Source organism: Thermothelomyces thermophilus, chromosome 5 (assembly GCF_000226095.1).
Source record: "Thermothelomyces thermophilus ATCC 42464 chromosome 5, complete sequence".
Classification (NCBI taxonomy): domain Eukaryota; kingdom Fungi; phylum Ascomycota; class Sordariomycetes; order Sordariales; family Chaetomiaceae; genus Thermothelomyces; species Thermothelomyces thermophilus.
In genome coordinates, this window is record NC_016476.1 from 292,714 (window position 1) to 311,060 (window position 18,347).

The following is an 18,347-nucleotide window of genomic DNA, read 5'->3' on the forward strand; positions in this document are numbered from 1 at the left end:
CGGAATAATAATTAGGGCATGTTCGTAATAGGGGTGTTTCGGAATCTAGGGGGTCTGTCAGAAGCTATAGAGCTTCTAAGAGTATTAGCTACATACATGCCACAGCTATATAAGGCTATTTAACACATTGGCTAGTTCCTTTGTCTATAAATATCAGTCGTTTTATCTCCTTTATAGATAGTTTTAACAAGGCACTCTTTTCCTTCGTATAGCCACCTACTATAGACTGCTTTCAATGCTCCCGGAAGCTCATTACTACGTTCGGTAGTTATAAGCCTAGCGCCTTAACTACTCCTCTACTAACGTATCTTTAATATTAGTAGTAGCTTCTTCTATTATAAACTCTCTTACCCTGCTTTAATACGCTTTTAACGATGTATTTATTATATCTAAGATCCTAGTTAAGACTTTTATATACCTTATAGGGCCTAGTTCCTAGAACTTATAGTATATTAAACTATAATTATAGGCTAAATTTGCTAGTATATAGGGATTTGTTAACCCTAATGGCGATTATAAGCTAGATCTAGAAGTTCTATAATACTTAACTTATAAGTAAGCTAGAGATAACCTTATCTTAGCTTCCTAGGAGTAACTCTTAGAAGGATTATTACCTTTGATATCTATAGATTTAATACCTTCTAATATAGCTATTATAGCTAGATTTATATTATAAGACTTCTTTTATGAAGATATTATATATATTATAGATATTAGTAAGTAGATAGAATAATTATAATATTAGTTAGTATATATTATAGATTTTAAACTTTATAAAGCTAGAAAAGTATATAGGAAGAAGGATATTAACCTTATTAAGGAGATTATCTAGGTACTTTGCTTTATACTTATACTATTTATTATAATACTCTATATAATAATTACTATATAGGCTGTAAAGACCAAGAGCTAGAGAGCTACATTATAGGAGGTAACTAACCGGCCGGACCTACTATAAAGGCTAGAGAGGTAGGCAAGGCTATAAAGCTACCTACCGGTCGACCCTCTAAAGCTCCTAGCCTTCGAAGGAGGGCTTACAACCTACTAATAGAAGGCTAGAGCACTGGCCGATAAGTTCTTTCTAAACCTAGAAGCAGACCTATCAGATATTGACGACCCGGATCTAAACGACTACTAGGAGCCGAAGTTCGAAATAAGCTAGGAGGTTATAGTAGGCGAAGTTAAGGCAGTACTAGCTAGGGCGGCCCCGTAGAAAGCCCTAGGGGAGGACCTCTTCCCTATAGGCCTATTGAAGGCCTGTAGGCAGCCGCTCTACCGGATACTAGCTAAACTAGCCTCGGAGAGCCTACGGCTTGGCTATTTCCCGGCCTAGTTTAAAAGGGCTAAGACAGTGGTTCTCTGTAAGCCTAGTAAACCCCTATAGGCCTACTTTACCCTAGGTAGCTATAGACCTATAGCGCTCCTACTAATAATAGGTAACGTACTAGAGGCTATAGTTGCCTGGAAGGTAATGGCTATTGTAAAGGCCTATAGGCTTCTCCTAGCCAAACAAATAGGTAACTAGGAATATAGGTCTACCGAACTAGCTATTCGGCTTATTACAGCCTAGGTTTAGGAGGCTTAGAGGTATAAGGCGGCTACCTCCCTCCTATAGCTCGATATCTTAGGGGCTTTCGACATTATTAACTATACCTAGCTACTAGCTACTTTATAGAGCTAGGGCTTCCCAAAGTGGTTAGTAGTCTAGGTTAGGGAGTAGCTATAGGATAGGGTAGCCATTCTTTACTTCGATGGCCAAGAGACAGAGGATATAGTAGTAAGGGCTAGGGTCCCCTAGGGTTTACCCCTCTCCCCTATACTATTTATCCTCTATATAGCCTCTCTTTACTAAGCCATTTGCCAGGCTTACCCTATAGTTAGTTTAATAGGCTTTGCCGACGATACTAACCTTCTAGCCTTTAGGAGGGCCGAGGAGGCCTATAATGGTTAGCTATAGAAGGCTTAGAAGGCCTGCCTATAGTAGGTAAAGACCTAGGGTATAGCTTTTGCCCTAGAAAAGTATGAACTTATCTACTTTAATAGGAGCCGGAAATAGTAGTTATGACTACTAGAGCTTCTACGGCCTAGAGGGGGTACTATTACTATAGCCCTGTCAAAGTTAGCCAGATTCTTAGGGGTCTGGCTAGACTAGAGGCTATAGTAGGGCCCTTACTACGTAAAGGTAGCTAAGAAGCTAGAAACCTAGGAGTTTGCCCTAACTAGGCTTACTATGAAGACCTAGGGCCCTAGCCTCCTATAAGCCTAAGAGGTCTATACTAAGTGTATCTATAGCGCCCTAGCTTATAGGGCCTTAAACTTCTATAAGCCTACTAAGCCAGGGGGTAAGCCGGAAGGCCCTGCCAGAGAACTATCAAAGGCCTAATATAGGGCCCTTTAAGTAGTTACTAGGGCCTATAAGGCTACCCCTATCTAGTGCCTTAAAATGGAAGCCTAGGTACTACCCCTTAACCTTTACCTTAATAAGAGGCTAGTCGACTTTAAAGCCAAACTCGACTAGCCACTCCTATGGACCGGGATAGGCCTAGGGGCCCCCTAGGTCCCTATAAGAGCTCTTATCCAATAGGCCTATAATAGGCTAAGCTAGAGGTTCTAGAAGAGAAGGGCTAGGGCAAGGGGCTAGGAGCCAAGGCCTATAGCCTTAGAGGTAGTAAGATTAACAGTCCGGTAGTAGGTTTAAGAGGGCTATAGAGAGGGTCAACCCCCCCTATAGACCCTACAAAGAAGGCTATAGGCCGCGGAACTGGCCGTGATAGTAAGCTAGAGCAACCGCTAGAGAGCTAACTAAGCCGGTAGAAGGATATAGCGTGTCTTAGACAAGGACCCCCTGTATTTAGTTTTTCCAGGGGAGGGCCTACAAAGGCACTAGGGCCTGACAAAGGCCTAGAGCTCCTTACCAGTATAGGCCCGTATAGGGGCTATTAGCCTCTGTAACTTCCTATTTAGGGTTCAAGTCCTAGGGGTTAGTACCCTTTACTATGCCTATAGCTAGGGGAGGGAGACTGTTAAGCACCTAATTTTATAGTGCCCGAACCTACTAAGAAGCCGAACGTAGGAATCCTAGGAAATACGGTCGCAAAGGGACCTAGACCTTATTTTATAGGGTATAGGGGCCTATAACAATCGTTTGGCAAGGAGGGTTCTATAGTGGCTAATGGACCTAGGGAGGCTTCCGGAATACTACCTTGCGAGGAGGCTAGACTAGGAGGCAAGGCCTCTATAGGGCTATTCTAGCTACTTCTCCTTTTCTTTATAGTGTATTAGTATTCCGGATTAGGCATTAAAGGTAGGACAGAGGTTTTTATCCGGCCTATTAGATATAATTTCCTTCATATATAACTAGAAAGGCTCTAGCATACTTATTAGTATAATAGTATAGGAATAATGATAATAATAATAATAATAATAATAATAATAATAATAATTACTATATAATATATAGCTAGTCTTAATGTAGCTAAGTATTTAGGAGTTAATCTATTAGACTAGAGCTAGAAGTTCTTAATATAACTAGAAGGATATAAGGTATAGTTTTAATTTTCTAGTTCTATGGAGCTTTATTATATATAATAGGTATAAATAAGGGTTACCTATCTAGGGGGTACTAGATAGATGAAAAAGGACAATAGATAGCCTTTTAACACTTGTTTACTCTAATAGATTAGAGTAATAGGATAGGGCTCTTCTTTCTTCTATAAGTTAGAGTATCTTTTCTATATAAGTAGACTCTTCTACATCCATCTAGAAGGATATTACTATCGCTATCTTTACCTCTATTACTATTATCGTCTAGATGGTCGGACTTGCCTACTATGACTATAAATACTCGGATGCCCTAGATATTTTGAGCCGACGCTCCTTCCTATCTAACTAGATAGAGGTTTGGTTCTAGAGGTGCTAAGTAGTACCCTAGAGGATTAGTACTAGCTTATATTTTCAAGGGCTTAATTAGGGAAGAGCTTAACTCTAAGTCTAAACTAGATTACTAAACTTTAATTATGGTAGGATAGTAATATTTGTAATGGAAGAACGAAGATATATATATAGAGGCGTATATAGTAAAACTATTAGGAAACCGAGAAGAGCAAATATAGGTACTAAGAGATTAGTATATCTAATAGTAGGCTAGGGAACTACTCTTGCCTTAATGTAATAATATTACTAGTAGAGATAGTAGGAATCGTAGGACGATAAGTCTAAGAGAGTTTGATATCTATCTAAAAGGATAGAAACTCCAAAATACGGATTAGTAATACTAAAACTATTTAGGATTCGGAAACGAGATTTTAGAATCATATAGATATTAGAGGAAAGCTTTATAGCTATCCTAGCCTTAGTTACCTTAGTACTAGCGCTTATTAGCAAAGGTATATCTATTTATATACTATTACTCTTTAGTAGTCTAGTATAGATTTGTCTTATTATTTTAGAAGCTCTAACTTTAAAGGTTAGAACGTTATAATTATAGGGTATCTCCTATTAGAAGGTTTAGGAATAGCTTTACTAGGTATACTTTAAAGGAGTAAAAGTAGTAGACTAAGTTTATATTTAATCTTACTAGTTATAAGAAGATTTAAAGGAAAGAAGGAAGGCTTCCTAGATTCGCTACTTAGATAGAAGAGTTATCTTTAAGGAAGTTACCTAAATAAGAAGGTATAATTAAAGATAGTAACCTTAGGTACTACTTTTCTTATTAGTTTAGTAAATACCTTAATTAGAATTATTACTTTTAACGCTTTTTATATCTAGGTATACCGAAACCTTATTAAGAAGGATACTATTAGAATTACCTTAATTACTAGAGTTTAGAAACCTTACCTCGGACTCAGAAGTCAAGTATTATATTTAAGTAAACATTATAGTAGATAGACTTACTAAAGTTATTTAGATTATATTCCCTTTATTAATAGATAAGGGATTACCTAGTCTCTTCTCTAGTTATAATGCTACTAAATACCTTAAGCATTTTGTAAAGGCTTATAAGATCTTTAGTAGAGATAATAGTAATAAGATCTCTTACTTCGAGTAATAGTATATAGATGACCTTTAGGAAATCCTTAACTAGTAGCTAGAGTTAAAGAAGAAGGACTAGGCTACTTTTAAAGCTACTATTAAGGAATGTTGGAAGTAGAATAACTCTTGCTAGGAAACTTCTACTTAGGAGTTAGAACGTCTTCTAGATTCCTAATATATAGATTCGGCTAAGTCTATTTATAACTACCTAAAGTATGTTAACGTCCTACTTACCCTAGTACTAAAGAAGAAGAAAGTGGTCTATTAATTATCGGCTGTCTAGAAGGTATAGGATAGATTTCCCCTTACTTTCTAGACTAGTCTTTAAGTCTATAAGAAAGGTAACTTATAAGTTAATGATATAGAATAGGAGGATTTCTGTAACTTTATATAGGAGTATCTATATAAAGGAGTTAATGTTAGGTTAGTATATTATAAGTTAGATCTAAAAGGAAGAGAAGTTAAACTATAGGTAAGCTAGCCTGTTAAGAAAAGTCCTTTAGCTCCCTAGATATAGGAGAGTCCTTTAGGCTTATCTGCCTGGAGAGATATTACCTTTGACGAGATCGTCGATAGGCTTATAGATACCTTATATAAGCTTTGGATTAATAAGGGCAAAGTTAGCTATAAATCCTTAGATAAGGGTAGGCATTCCTATAACTAGATAGATGATCTAAGTAATGACGAGATTAAGGAGATCTAGACTTACCTATCGGCTACTTAAGAGTTTTAGTAGAAGAAGAAAAGTAGTAGGTTCTAGCTAAGTTCGACCTTAGCTATACCTTATAACTACTACTATTATAATAACCGGACGTACTTTGCCTATAGATATCTAGTCATAGTAGAGGATATCTATAATAATTTTATCTATTAGCTTAGTTTTAAATAGATCTTAGGTAAGAGAGATCTTAGTCTTCCAGAAAGCTAATAAGTTAAAATCCTTAGTAAAGATATGGCTATTATAGCTAATTAAAGGACCTAATGGTATATTATTTATATTTATACCTCTCTTTAGCTAGACCTTCTTAGCTAGGAGCTATATTAATAGTTTATGGAGAATTACTTAAAGAAATATAGTTCAGAGTATTATCTAGATCTAAACCTTATTACTAATAAGGCCTTCCTTTAGTATACTAAAGGTTTATACCTACTAGAAGTGGTTATAACCTTCTTTAATTACCTTACTAATATTAAAAAAGTTTCCCTAGAGTTAATCTATAACTATACTAAGGCTAGGGAGATCAATTTCCAGATAGACTATAAGTAAGGTAGATATACTCTTATCTAATTGGTAAAATAGATAGCGTCTCGGACAGACGATCCTATTTTTGCTACTAACTATAAGAGCTTACCGATAGATATATTATAGTCTAACTAGACGGTAATATAAGCTTTTAATACTATCAAATCAAAGGTTAATAGTAAAGATATTTCTAATAAGGATAGCGATATAGTAACTATAGTATAGAGTACTATCTTTATAAAGCGCTATTTTATGGAAATAGAAGATGAGCTAATATAGGATTCTATCTAGTAAGAGGGGACTAATGAAGTAAGGACTATTTAATTACTAAAAAGAAATATAGAAGTAAGAGAAGCTAAACCTTTAGCTATAAGTTATAAGGTTATAGCTATCGCTAAGAGAGCTACTAATTATATTAATAAGGGAGCTCTCCCCTTAGCTAGATAGAAACAAACTATTAAGCTAGTGCTAACCCTCTAGGGCACCACTCAGCACCTCTAGAACCAAACCTCCATCTGGTCAGATAGGGAGGAGTCTCGGCTCAAAATGTCCAGGGCGTCCGAGTATTCGCGGTCACAGCAGGCAAGTCCGACCATCTGGACGGCAACGACGATAGGGGTAAAGGCGGCGATAGTGATGTCCCTCTAGACAGACGTAAAAGAGTCTACTTACGTGGAAAAAGATATCCCCTAACTTACAAAAGAAAGAAGAACCATATCCTGCTACTCTAATCTATTAGAGTAAATGAGTGTTAAAAGCTATCTATTGTCCTTGTCTCCCTTATCTGGCGCCCCTAGGTAGGTAACCTTTATTTATGCCTATTGTATATAGCAAAGCTCTATAGAACTAGAAAAACAAAACTATACCTTATGTCCCTCTAGTTATATTAAGAACTCCTAGCCCTAGTCTACTATTTACTTTAGAGAATCAGAAAAATCGACTAAGGAAAATATAGCTTATAATATATTTTCTCTAATTAATAAGGCTCTTTAAGTAAAGATACTTATTATTAATAAGGTCTTAGGGATTTCCCTAACGTTTAAGAATATACTAATTACTTTCCTTAAGTAAGATTATAAAAGTCCTTAGGAGGTAATTAAGTATAAAGGCTTAGCTATTCCTTATCTTAATAAGCTAGCTTTATAAGTAAAAGAGAGAGTACTATAAAAGGTTAAGATATATCTTAGCTATCTAGGTAGATAGAGTAATATTAAGAGAGAAGAGTCTATAATTACGGTTCCGGTATTTCTGGGGATTACTAGTAATAGCTAGTAAGCTATTATAATAGATAGGTTCTAGAGTAACTACCTTATTAGATAGTAAGACTAGCTAGACTTGTAAGAGATTAAAATATCCTTCTAGGCTCTAATCTATATACTCTTTACTAGCTAGGAGATCCAGATAAGCGTACTTATATAGATATATATACTACTAACGCTTCATTATAACTTTAAGGATCTAAAGGGTAAGAAGGTACTTACTCTAATTAATATTGGATCTAAGTATAATATAATTACCTTTAGCCTAGTATGGAAATACTATCTCCTTATATAGACGATAATAGTAATTTCCTAGGGTCTTTGTAATAGTAGGCTATTTACTAGGGAAACGGTTAATATAATTATCCTAAGGGCTATCTTAATCTATAAGTATTTCTTTATTTTAGATAGAGATACTAATAATTACTAAATCTTACTAGGTATACTATTTATCTATAATATAAGCCTAACATTTAGTTATAAAGCTAGCTATCTAGTTATAGTAAACATTATCATTAGGAATAAATTAATTAAAGTATCGGTTATCTTAAACGTTATAGCTAAAACGACGTTCGAAAGAAAATATTAACTTATAAGAGATAAACTTTAGCGTCTAGTTATAATAACTATTACTACCTCTACGTTCGCCGATATTTAGGATAGTAAAATTCTATTTAGATTTTTTAATGATCAGGCTAGTAAAGCTATTTTTCATATAATACTAAGGATTTCTTGGCTACCTCTTATCGATACGCTTACTAAAGTTTTAACATTTTATCTTACTAGATAAGACACTTTAAAATGGAGATACTAGGAAATGGTAGGCGAAATAGAGGAGTCCGGCTATCTAGATAGATAGAAAACGCTTAAGAAACTTACATTAGAGGTTAGAAAAGCGTTATAGGAGGTATAGACATTTATTATATAAAAGTCTATAGCTAGAAAAGTTTATCCTATAGATATAGCCGTTAGTAATGGTTTGGTACCTAATAGTGACCCTAACTAGTAGGAATAGTGCCTAGGGGAAGCTATTAAAAAGATAAAGTTTAGGTTAGAGTAGGATAGCCTTATTATACCATAGTTTTTAGACCTAGAACCTAGGATATAGCTTATAGCCAAACGGCTTAATACGTTACTTATATCCATAGGAAGCTTTCTATCTAACTAGGAGAAAGAACTCTTTATATAGGTTCTATAAAACTAAAAGGCTACCCTAGTATAGGATTTTACTAATTATAGATAGATTTACCCTAATATTGTTCTCCCTTAGATTATCTAGACTATTCTTTATATAGTATAGTAATTAAAGAGCATCCCTATCCCGAAGCTATTAATACCAAAGGTTATTAACCTTTTAAAGTAACGGATCTAGTGTAGGATCATCGAGCCTAGCTATAGGAGCTACTATAATAACTAGTTCCTAGTCCTTAAGAAGGACGGCGGTCTCTAGTTAATTAATAATACCTAGAAAGCTAATGCTATAATTATATAGGACGTATTCGTACTACCGGCTATAGAGGAATTTAATAAGGACTTTAGGGGTTATAAAGTTATCTCCCTCTTAGACCTCTTTTCTAGGTACGACTAAGTTAGCCTTGACGAAAGAAGCTAGGATTTTACTACCTTTTAAATGCCTATCGGCCTCTTCCGGATATATACCCTCCCTATAGGCAGAATAAACTCTATTACCTAGTTTTAACGAGTAATGACCTAGATCTTCTAGAACCTGATTCTAGATATCTACCATATTTATCTAGATAATATCTATATAAAGGGGCCGTAGTCTAACTATAATAGAGAAGAAGTTACCCCTAGGTTATGGAAGTTTGTAGTCGAATACCTCTAAAATATTAACGTAGTTCTCCTAAACGCTAAACTTACCGGAGTTACTATCATAGCTGGGAAATCCTAGTAATGTCGGCTATAAGTAGTATTACTTAGCTACCTCTATATATCTAAAGGACGACTACCTAATAATGCTGAAGTTATGAAAATCCTTAAGTAGACTTCCTATTCGGATTTAAAGAATGTTTATACCTTCCTAGGGATCGTTAGCTATTACTAGATCTAGATAGAGCACTTTACCATTATTACTTGGCCGTTATACGACCTAATAAAGAAGAATACCTATTAAGAATAGGGCCTTACTTAATAATAGGCTATAAAGGAACTCTAAACTTAGATAATTACTACCCTAGTCCTTATACTACTTGTTTTCGATAACCCTAAATATAGTTAGATATACCTAATGACCAATGTAAGTCTTTTCGGTTAAGAAGGAGTCATTAAATAAGTTGGCCCTAATAAAAAGAGACACCTATACTAGTTTAAGAGTAGGATATAGTCTAAGGTAGAGAAACGGTACGACCTTACTAAATAGGAGCTCTATAGACTACTTTTCCTATTAAAACGTTCCTAACGGTACCTCTTTAGCGTTTACTTTATTATGGAAACGTACGCTCTTATCCTAGTTTACTAGTTAAATAGTATAGCTAGTAATGTACTTAGAGCCTTAATAATATAGTAGATTATATAGATTCGACTATTTAACTTTAAGGTTAAGTATATTCTAGGTTCTAAAAATACTATTACTAATAGGCTTTTATAGAAGCCTCTTAGTCCCTCTAACTAGATAGAGAAAGCAAATAAAGAAGATATTAATGATTAGGTTAATACGTAAATCTATACTAACCGTATTAGCGATCCTCTTGAGCCTATGGACCTAAACCTTAAGGAAGGATACTCTAAACACTCTAGGGCTATCGTACGGTACTTAGCCACTTTAGAAGAACCTATAGCTATCTAACCATATTAGTAGTAATATCTATTTAAGAAGGAAGCGTTTAAATATTTAGTAGATAAGGGCTATTTATTCCTTTGGCCGGTAAACGATACCTAGAACCCTTACTATATAGTAGATACCCTAGAAGAAAGGCGACGAATTTTCTAAGCTTGCTATAATAAGAAAGGCTATAAGGGTAGAGAAGCTACTTACTAAAGGGTTACTAACTACTATTATTAGAAGGGAATATATACTAACGTAGCAGAGTAGATTTATACCTACTTAGAGTATTAGGTATAGGATACTAAAAGATTTAAGGAGATATATTTACATTTAGAACCTTCCCTAATCCTATTTATAAAATGGTACTTAGATATCTAATTCATACCCTCTGACTAGAGGGGGAAGCCCTATTTCCTCCTTAAGGCGCGTAATGATCTTTTAGGATTTGTAAAAGCCGAAGTCCTACCTAACAAGTTAGCTAGAGTAGTAAAGAACTTTATTAATTGTGACATTCTCCTTTGTTAGGGACTCCTGATAGTCGTAGTCATTAATAAGAGATCTAAATTCAAAGGGGAAGCGAAAGCTATCTTAGAAGAACTAGGGGTAAAGTATATTATTATTTGTCCTTATAACTCTAGGGCTAATAGTATTAGTAAGGCTAGGTATATACCTATTATAATTACCCTAGCAAAGATAGCTATAGGGCCTAGAAAGAACTAGTGATAGCTTCTTCCTTATATCCTATATATTAACTATACTACCATTTAAAATAGCTATAGTCGCTTACCCTTTAACCTTATCTATAACTATAATCTTATTAGCCTAATCGAAAATAATGTCCCTACCTAGTAAATTCTTTACTAGGACTCTATAGCCGTCCGATTAAAGGAGGAAAATCAAGTAGAAGCCTATCTATAATTACTAGAACTCTATACTAAGGTATTACTTAATATAGAATTTAATCTAGAAGTTACTACTAAAAAGGTTACTAAAGCTAGATAAAAGATAGCTAAATGCTAAAATAAAGCCTATTACTATAAATTTAGAGCTAAGAATACCTAAGTTAAAGCAGGCAATCTTATTCTAATATATAATAATATTCGGTAGATCGATATAAGCTCGTTTTGAAAACTCTAGTATTAGTAGTATAGCCTATATTAGGTCTAGGAAATTAGGAATAAGAATACCCACTACTTAGAGACTCTTAATGGTATAACTATATAGATACTATATTCCATGAACCATGTTAAGAAGTTTTTTAAATAGGATAGAGTTTAACTTAAAGTTAACGGATCTAATAGTTTTCTAGATAAGTAGAACCTTTAGAACTAGGAAGTAAGTTCTTTGCTACCGGAAGTACTTAAAGAAGTGGTAATAGAAGAGGAAGCTCCTAGACGAACTAGGTAACTATAACTAAGCAACTAACTTACTAGATCTAAAGCCTAAGAATAACGATAGCAATAGTAAGAGCTTATAGTCAAACTAACTAGAGGGAAACTACCTAAATTTTAACTTTCGAGCTATTAGTGGAAGTATAAGTTAACCCTATTTGATTTTACTTCTATTTACTCTTTACTATCTAAACCCCTAATTACCCCTTTTCTATACTACCTTTGCCCCTTTTCCCTAAATCTCTAGTTTCCTACCTATAATAGCTATCTATCTTATATATAAGCTACCTATTAATCTCTAACTATATTATCTAAATCCATTGAAATTAGAGAGCTCTTTTTCTATATTATTACCTACATTCTTTAACTAGCTATTAAGGTTAAATTTAGCCTGACCTATGAGTTAAGGGTTAGGATCTTAGGAACCATTGTTAACTATATCTTCCTATAAGCACTTCTTATTACTCTAATAGTAGTTTCTATACCGTCCGTCTAGGATAGGACCTATTAAGATATAGCTATAGAATAGCTATATAACGTAGATAATAACAGGCTTCTGATTCCTTGGAGGGATAACCTTAGTTATTAACCTTTAATAAGACTATTTATAGGCCTAATATAATGCTAAATTCCTATATCCCTAATTAGCTCTTTCTTTGATTAGAGGGAAGAAGTTATTCTTATATATCCTTAAATACCTAGATAAAAAAACCGAGAACTCGGGCCTAGTAGGCAATTATAGTGTAAATCTACTAACTAAATGGACTACTATTATTAATTTCCATAAAAAACTAGGTATAACCGCTTTGCTAGAGCTCCCTTATAGGTATAGAGAAATTCTATATAGGTAGGAACAAGTCTTAGGATTCTAAATATCTGCTCTAAGATATTAAGATTAAGATTTAGCTCTTAGTAAATATATAGGACTGTCTATATTCCAGGGTACTTAATGAAAAAGAATCTATAGTATAAAAGGAACAATTTATACTAGTACTATATTAAGGCTATCTTTAGATAATCTAAAGGTATTAGGGGATCTTCTAGATAAGCTACTCTTACTATCTATATAAACTTAGGAGGCATAAAGAACTAATTATCCTAGGTAGTTATTAAATCTACTAGTTAGTTAATTATTAAGGGAAGTATAGGCTTAGTATCCTTATCGATTTCTATATCTTTCTAGATAGAGGATTTATATCTCTAGTACTTAACTCTTTTAGTAGATATAGTACTTAAACTTGCTTATGGGAGCTTATAATAAGTTCGAAGGGGAAGTAATATAGGAAGAAGTAATACTAGCTATCTAAATAGAGGAAGACAATTATAAGCGAGAGTTAGTTAAAAGGGTAGAAAAGTAAGAAGAAGTTTAAAGAGAAATAGAGAATACTTATCCTTTAAATAATTTAATAGTTAAGGTACTAGAATTACTAGACTTCTATTTAAAGAAGGTATACCTAGGCTAGAATGACCTATTATATAATAGGTCATACTTCTTTATTACTATTGGATAAAATATAAGTTAAGGTCATTCTCTAAGGTTATAATAAAGAATGACCTAGTTATATAGAGGCTAATATAATTACCTATCGGATAGTACTAGAACTAATAAATATAGCCTAGAATAGCTGGATAAGGAAAGCGTCTAGGAGGAACTAGAAGGTCTATAAATACCCTTAACTTAACCTTCTTCTCCTCTCTCTTTTCTATAACTAATAACTATGAACTATAAATCGCTAACTTATAAAAACGTTAAACAAAATGTCTTCTCTACCTAGTTAGATAGCTAGGTACTATTAGGTAAGTGTTCCTCTAAGCGATTCTTTTCTAAATATTAGTAGTTTAGGTTTTAAGCGACTCTATATAAGTCTCCTGATAGTAAATACGTATAGGGATAACGTTAAAAAGTCGGATTAAAGAAGACGAGAAGGATCGGTTCCTCTCCCTCTGACTAGAGGGCTAAGCTAACCGAGTGTAGGACTACCTTTACTTCTTCTAGGAAAGGATCCCGAAACTCTAAGACTCTTTCTTTAGTACCTCCTTATAACTTAGATTCTAGGGGAAGAGATTACTAACTACCTAGGAAGTGGTAATACCTAGAAGCTCTTTAACGAGCTATATATTAGATCTATTCCCTACTTTAGGGAAATGGTAGCTAAAAGGCTAGAGTAGCTTATAAGTCCTAGTCTTAAAACTAATAAGCGAATCGTTAGCTATCTATTTCCCTTATATATTAGGCTATATAGCTAGGGAAAGATATACTTTAGCTAGTATTAATATAATATTACTATAAGCCTATATAATATTAAAAGGCTTATATTAAGGAAGGAATACCTAAATAGCTATAACCTCTTAAACCTACTTTAGTATATATTAGTAACTTATAAGCTATATATCCATATCTTTCCAGAGGCTGTTAACGACTTAAAGCCTAAGTAGTTAATATTACCTCTATAAAAATAGAAGGATACGGCCAGAAAACGATTCTAGGTAATCCTTTGCTACTTATAACGATTATATTAGGCTATAGCTATATATAACTAGATAGAGTCTTATCTCTATTATATAGACTCTTACCCTTCTAATAAATAAAGTTAAAAGGACCCATTTAAGACTCTATAAGATAAGGTTATTTACCCTAGCTTTCTTTTTCTACCGCCTAGAGGCTATATATACTAGCTAACAATATAGATAACGTTAAAGTAGAGAGGCTAATAGGAATATAGTATCTAGGTAACTAAGTTCTACCGGTTCTACTTTTAGGAGATATAATAGGGAGATAAGGTACGGCTTAAGCTCCCCTAGTAAAAGGGCTGTCTATATATAAGGTTAAAAGTAATAGAGGCTAAGAATAAGATGTTAACGCTCTAGCTTAGAATAATCCGGATAGCTCTAGGTTATCTTCCTAATAGCTCCCTTTGGCTAGAAAAGCCGAAGAATGCCTAGGAGGATATTAGTCCCTATTAACTACCTAGGTAGCCTATAGATAAGCTACTTTACAGGCCGCTAGTTCTATAGTTATAGCTGTAGTTAGGATAGGCAAAATTAGTTATCTCTATCCGGATAGAGGAAGGAGAAGATAACCTACTATTAACAAAGGAGTAACTAGTCGTAAAGAAGGATTACTAGATTCCTATAGACGATACCGTCTAGCGGTTCCTTAGTAAGGTACCTAAGGAACTTAGGCCGCCTTAGCTACTCTAATAGGCGCTCGAGTATCCCTATAAACCAAGGATAGCTATCTACTAATATATAGTAAAGTAGGTAGAGGAATAACTTATAGCTATAGAAGGATAAGGGAAACCTTTAAGGTTATAATAGTAATAATTAGTTAAGTAGGTACCTTTGATAATATAATAGCCGCCTAGTTAGACTAAGACAAAGCTAAGTAAGCTAGTATGGATATAAGAGATATACTTGACCTAAGCTACTAAGAAAGGATAAGCTTATTAGCATTGTCCTAACGATAATCTAGCTAAATAGACTTAACCTTTACTATTTAAGCATTTAGGGCCTAAAGATCTAAAGCTAGTTCCTAAGTACCTGTTATGGTTTATAGGCTAGGATACGTTAGATACTAAAGTAAAAGCCTAGTAAAGGCATTAAGCGTCTAAGAAATAGCCCTTACCTAAAGGTAATAGTAGAGCTAAATAGGCTAGGCATTATAAGGAATATAAGTAAGGTTTTAGGTCTAAATTTGCTAGTAAGAGCCTTAGGGCAAATTCGAAAGGGAAGTATGGACTAGGGCTAGAAGTTCTTAATATAACTAGAGGGATATAGGGTATAGCTTTATTTTTCCGGTTCTATAGAGCTTTATTATATACGATAGGTATAAATAAGGATTACCTATCCAGGGGGTACTAGATAGATAGAAAAGAACAATAGATAGCCTTTTAACACTTGTTTACTCTAATAAATTAGAGTGACAGGATAGGGTTCTTCTTTCTTTTATAAGTTAGAGTATCTTTTTCTATATAAGTAGACTGTTCTACGTCTATCTAGAAGGACATTACTATCGCTATCTTTGCCTCTATTGTTGTCACTATCTGGATGGTCGGACTTGCCTGCTATGACCACGAATACTCGGATACCCTAGACATTTTGAGCCGACGCTCCTCCCTATCTGACTAGACGGAGGTTTGGTTCTAGAGGTGCTAAGTAGTGCCCTAGAGGGTTGGTACTAGCTTACTATAGCATTAGATTTGTAACTTTAATATTGCCTTCTAGTAAGCTATCTAATATAATATCTTAGAAGTATAAGGTATATAAGGACTTTATACTTTTCTTAATGCTATTGCTATATATATCTTGCTAACCTAGGTAGCAAATAAGAGGATAGAAATCGAGCTTACTAATAGTATAGGATAGCTACTTCTAGAGCTTAGTACCCTTATTACGATAGCCGAGATCCTAATTAATAACGATATATAACCTAGAGTCTCTTAGAAGTATAGAATCTTCTTGATAACCTATATACTAACACTTCTTATAGCTTAAAAGAGTGGTAAGGAGAGAGGTAGAGACTCGTATGCTTAGCAGCGTAATATAACATGTCCCTATAAGCGTCTAAGACATCTATAGGATCTAGTAGACTGCTATATACTTAAGTAAGCCATCTATAGTAACGAGTAACGCTTATACCTTTCTAATAAGGAGTATAAGAGGATTTGCTAGGAGCTTGACAAGCTAAAGTAGGCTAGACTAAAAAATTAATTTATCGCTAAATAGGGGGAGCTATCTTATTCTAGGTAGTTAGGGGTAGGATACCCTAGTTCCCTTAATATATCAATCATTAGCCCTTAGCTACTTAATAAGCTTTTAACTTACTATAGGGCATTTAATATAGTCGCTTTATAGTATTATCCTCCTATAGAAAGCACTTTACTAGACTTATATAGTATAACCTACTTAGTTAACGATAAGAAGTTCCTTTTACCTAAGATGTTCGTTAAGATAGATAATCCTAAGTTTCTTAAAGCAGGTATAACAACCTTTCCTATTAGTAGGAGGGGTACTTAGGTAATCGAGAACGTTCTAGATAAACTATATAGACCATATACTAAGAACCTAACGCTTAAGGATATTACTATTATTAAAGGATTCTATATTAATATTATCTTAGAAGCTCCATTACTTAAGGTAGGCACTTAGTACTATAGCTTAGATTGCTCTCTACATTTCCGAACATTAGAAAATAATATTATACTTTATAAGTTAGAATGTAAATATAATCTTACCTTCCTTAAATATAAGTTACTTTCCCATTACCTAAGCTTCCTAGACTACGTCTTAATTAGTAAAGCAGGTATTATAAACGTTTATATATCCTTATAGAATGTATTTACTATATATAATAGAAGGTCCCAGATATAAGCATTACCTACTATAAGAGAGGATACCAAGGATCTTTAGTACTTAAGAGCTAACTACCTTAGATTAAAAGCGTTAAAAGCGCTTATTAATAACACTAGAAAGATCTATATTAAAGGGACAATATATATTAAGTATAAGAGCTATACTTATAATATACTAGCCTTATAGTATCTATAGATAAATATACAATGTTTTATTCGACTACCTTAGGGAGGAAAAAGAGGAAGAATATAGGAGTTATATAGGGGAATGCCTTTTTAGTATATACGTATATAACCTAGGTAAGGCTCGGTTAGGCTCTAGGTTAGGTCCTAAGCAGGCCCTAACCACACGCCCTACAAATGACCTACAAACGTCTTACAAACCAATTATATACGCTTAGGTAGGTCAAGTAGGTCCGGTCTATTGCTAGGTAGGTCCAGTCTGTTGCTAGGCAAAGCCTAGTATTATTTAGCCTAGGTAAAGCCCGGGCCTATAATATACCCCTTCCTTCCTAGGTTGGTTGCTAGGTAGACCTGCCCTATATCACTATGGCAATAAGACCTATACGTGCTAGTGAGTCATGTATAAGGCCTGGTCTTTGTTTTAAGTTCCGCCTATACCCTCCTAGCCCTACCTCTAAATAGGTATAAATACCCCTTCTCTTTCTCTCCTCCTTTTACTTCTTCTCTCTTTTTAACTAATGCTCCCTGTACCTACTTCCTATCTACCCTCCCTCTATATTGTATTTTTCTCATTACCTATGCTTACGTTATACCTATAAAACTTTTTTTTTTTCTTTTATATTTATTTAGGATATTAACTATAGTTAGCTTACTTAGTAGTAGTAGTAATAGTTATTACCTTAGTAGTAATAAGAATAAGGACTATTATATAAGTTTTTCCCTTTACTATTTTGACTATAGTTACTCTATATTTATATAGGACCTTGACTAATCCTTTACTTATAGTATAAGAACTAGAACATTTCCCTTAGTAGATTTATTATTAAAGGTAACTCCTCTAATAAGGAGTTTAAGTTACTACCTAAGAAGGAATGATACTACCTTAACTATATCTACTACCTCCTATATAATAATTAAGTTATATATATTACTAGCTATAGCACTTCCTATATAACTTACTATATTACCCATAACCCTTATATTTAGGATCTATAGCTTTAGGCTAATAACTCCTACCTATATATAGGTATTAGAAAGATTATATATTACTATAATACTAATACTACCCTTACCTCCCTTACCTACTATAAAACTACTACCTAA

General features: G+C 34.0%; 1 protein-coding gene across 1 annotated transcript; it reads right to left on the minus strand.

Annotated features, from left to right (window-relative positions):
- Window positions 1-6,771: 6,771 nt before the first annotated feature.
- Window positions 6,772-16,894, minus strand: MYCTH_2128625 (uncharacterized protein; the record flags this gene model as incomplete). The annotated part of the gene is made up of 2 exons (XM_003664758.1): window positions 6,772-6,918; window positions 16,883-16,894. 2 exons carry the CDS (start codon window positions 16,892-16,894, stop codon window positions 6,772-6,774), a joined length of 159 nt encoding a protein of 52 aa, XP_003664806.1.
- Between the last annotated feature and the right edge of the window lie 1,453 nt (window positions 16,895-18,347).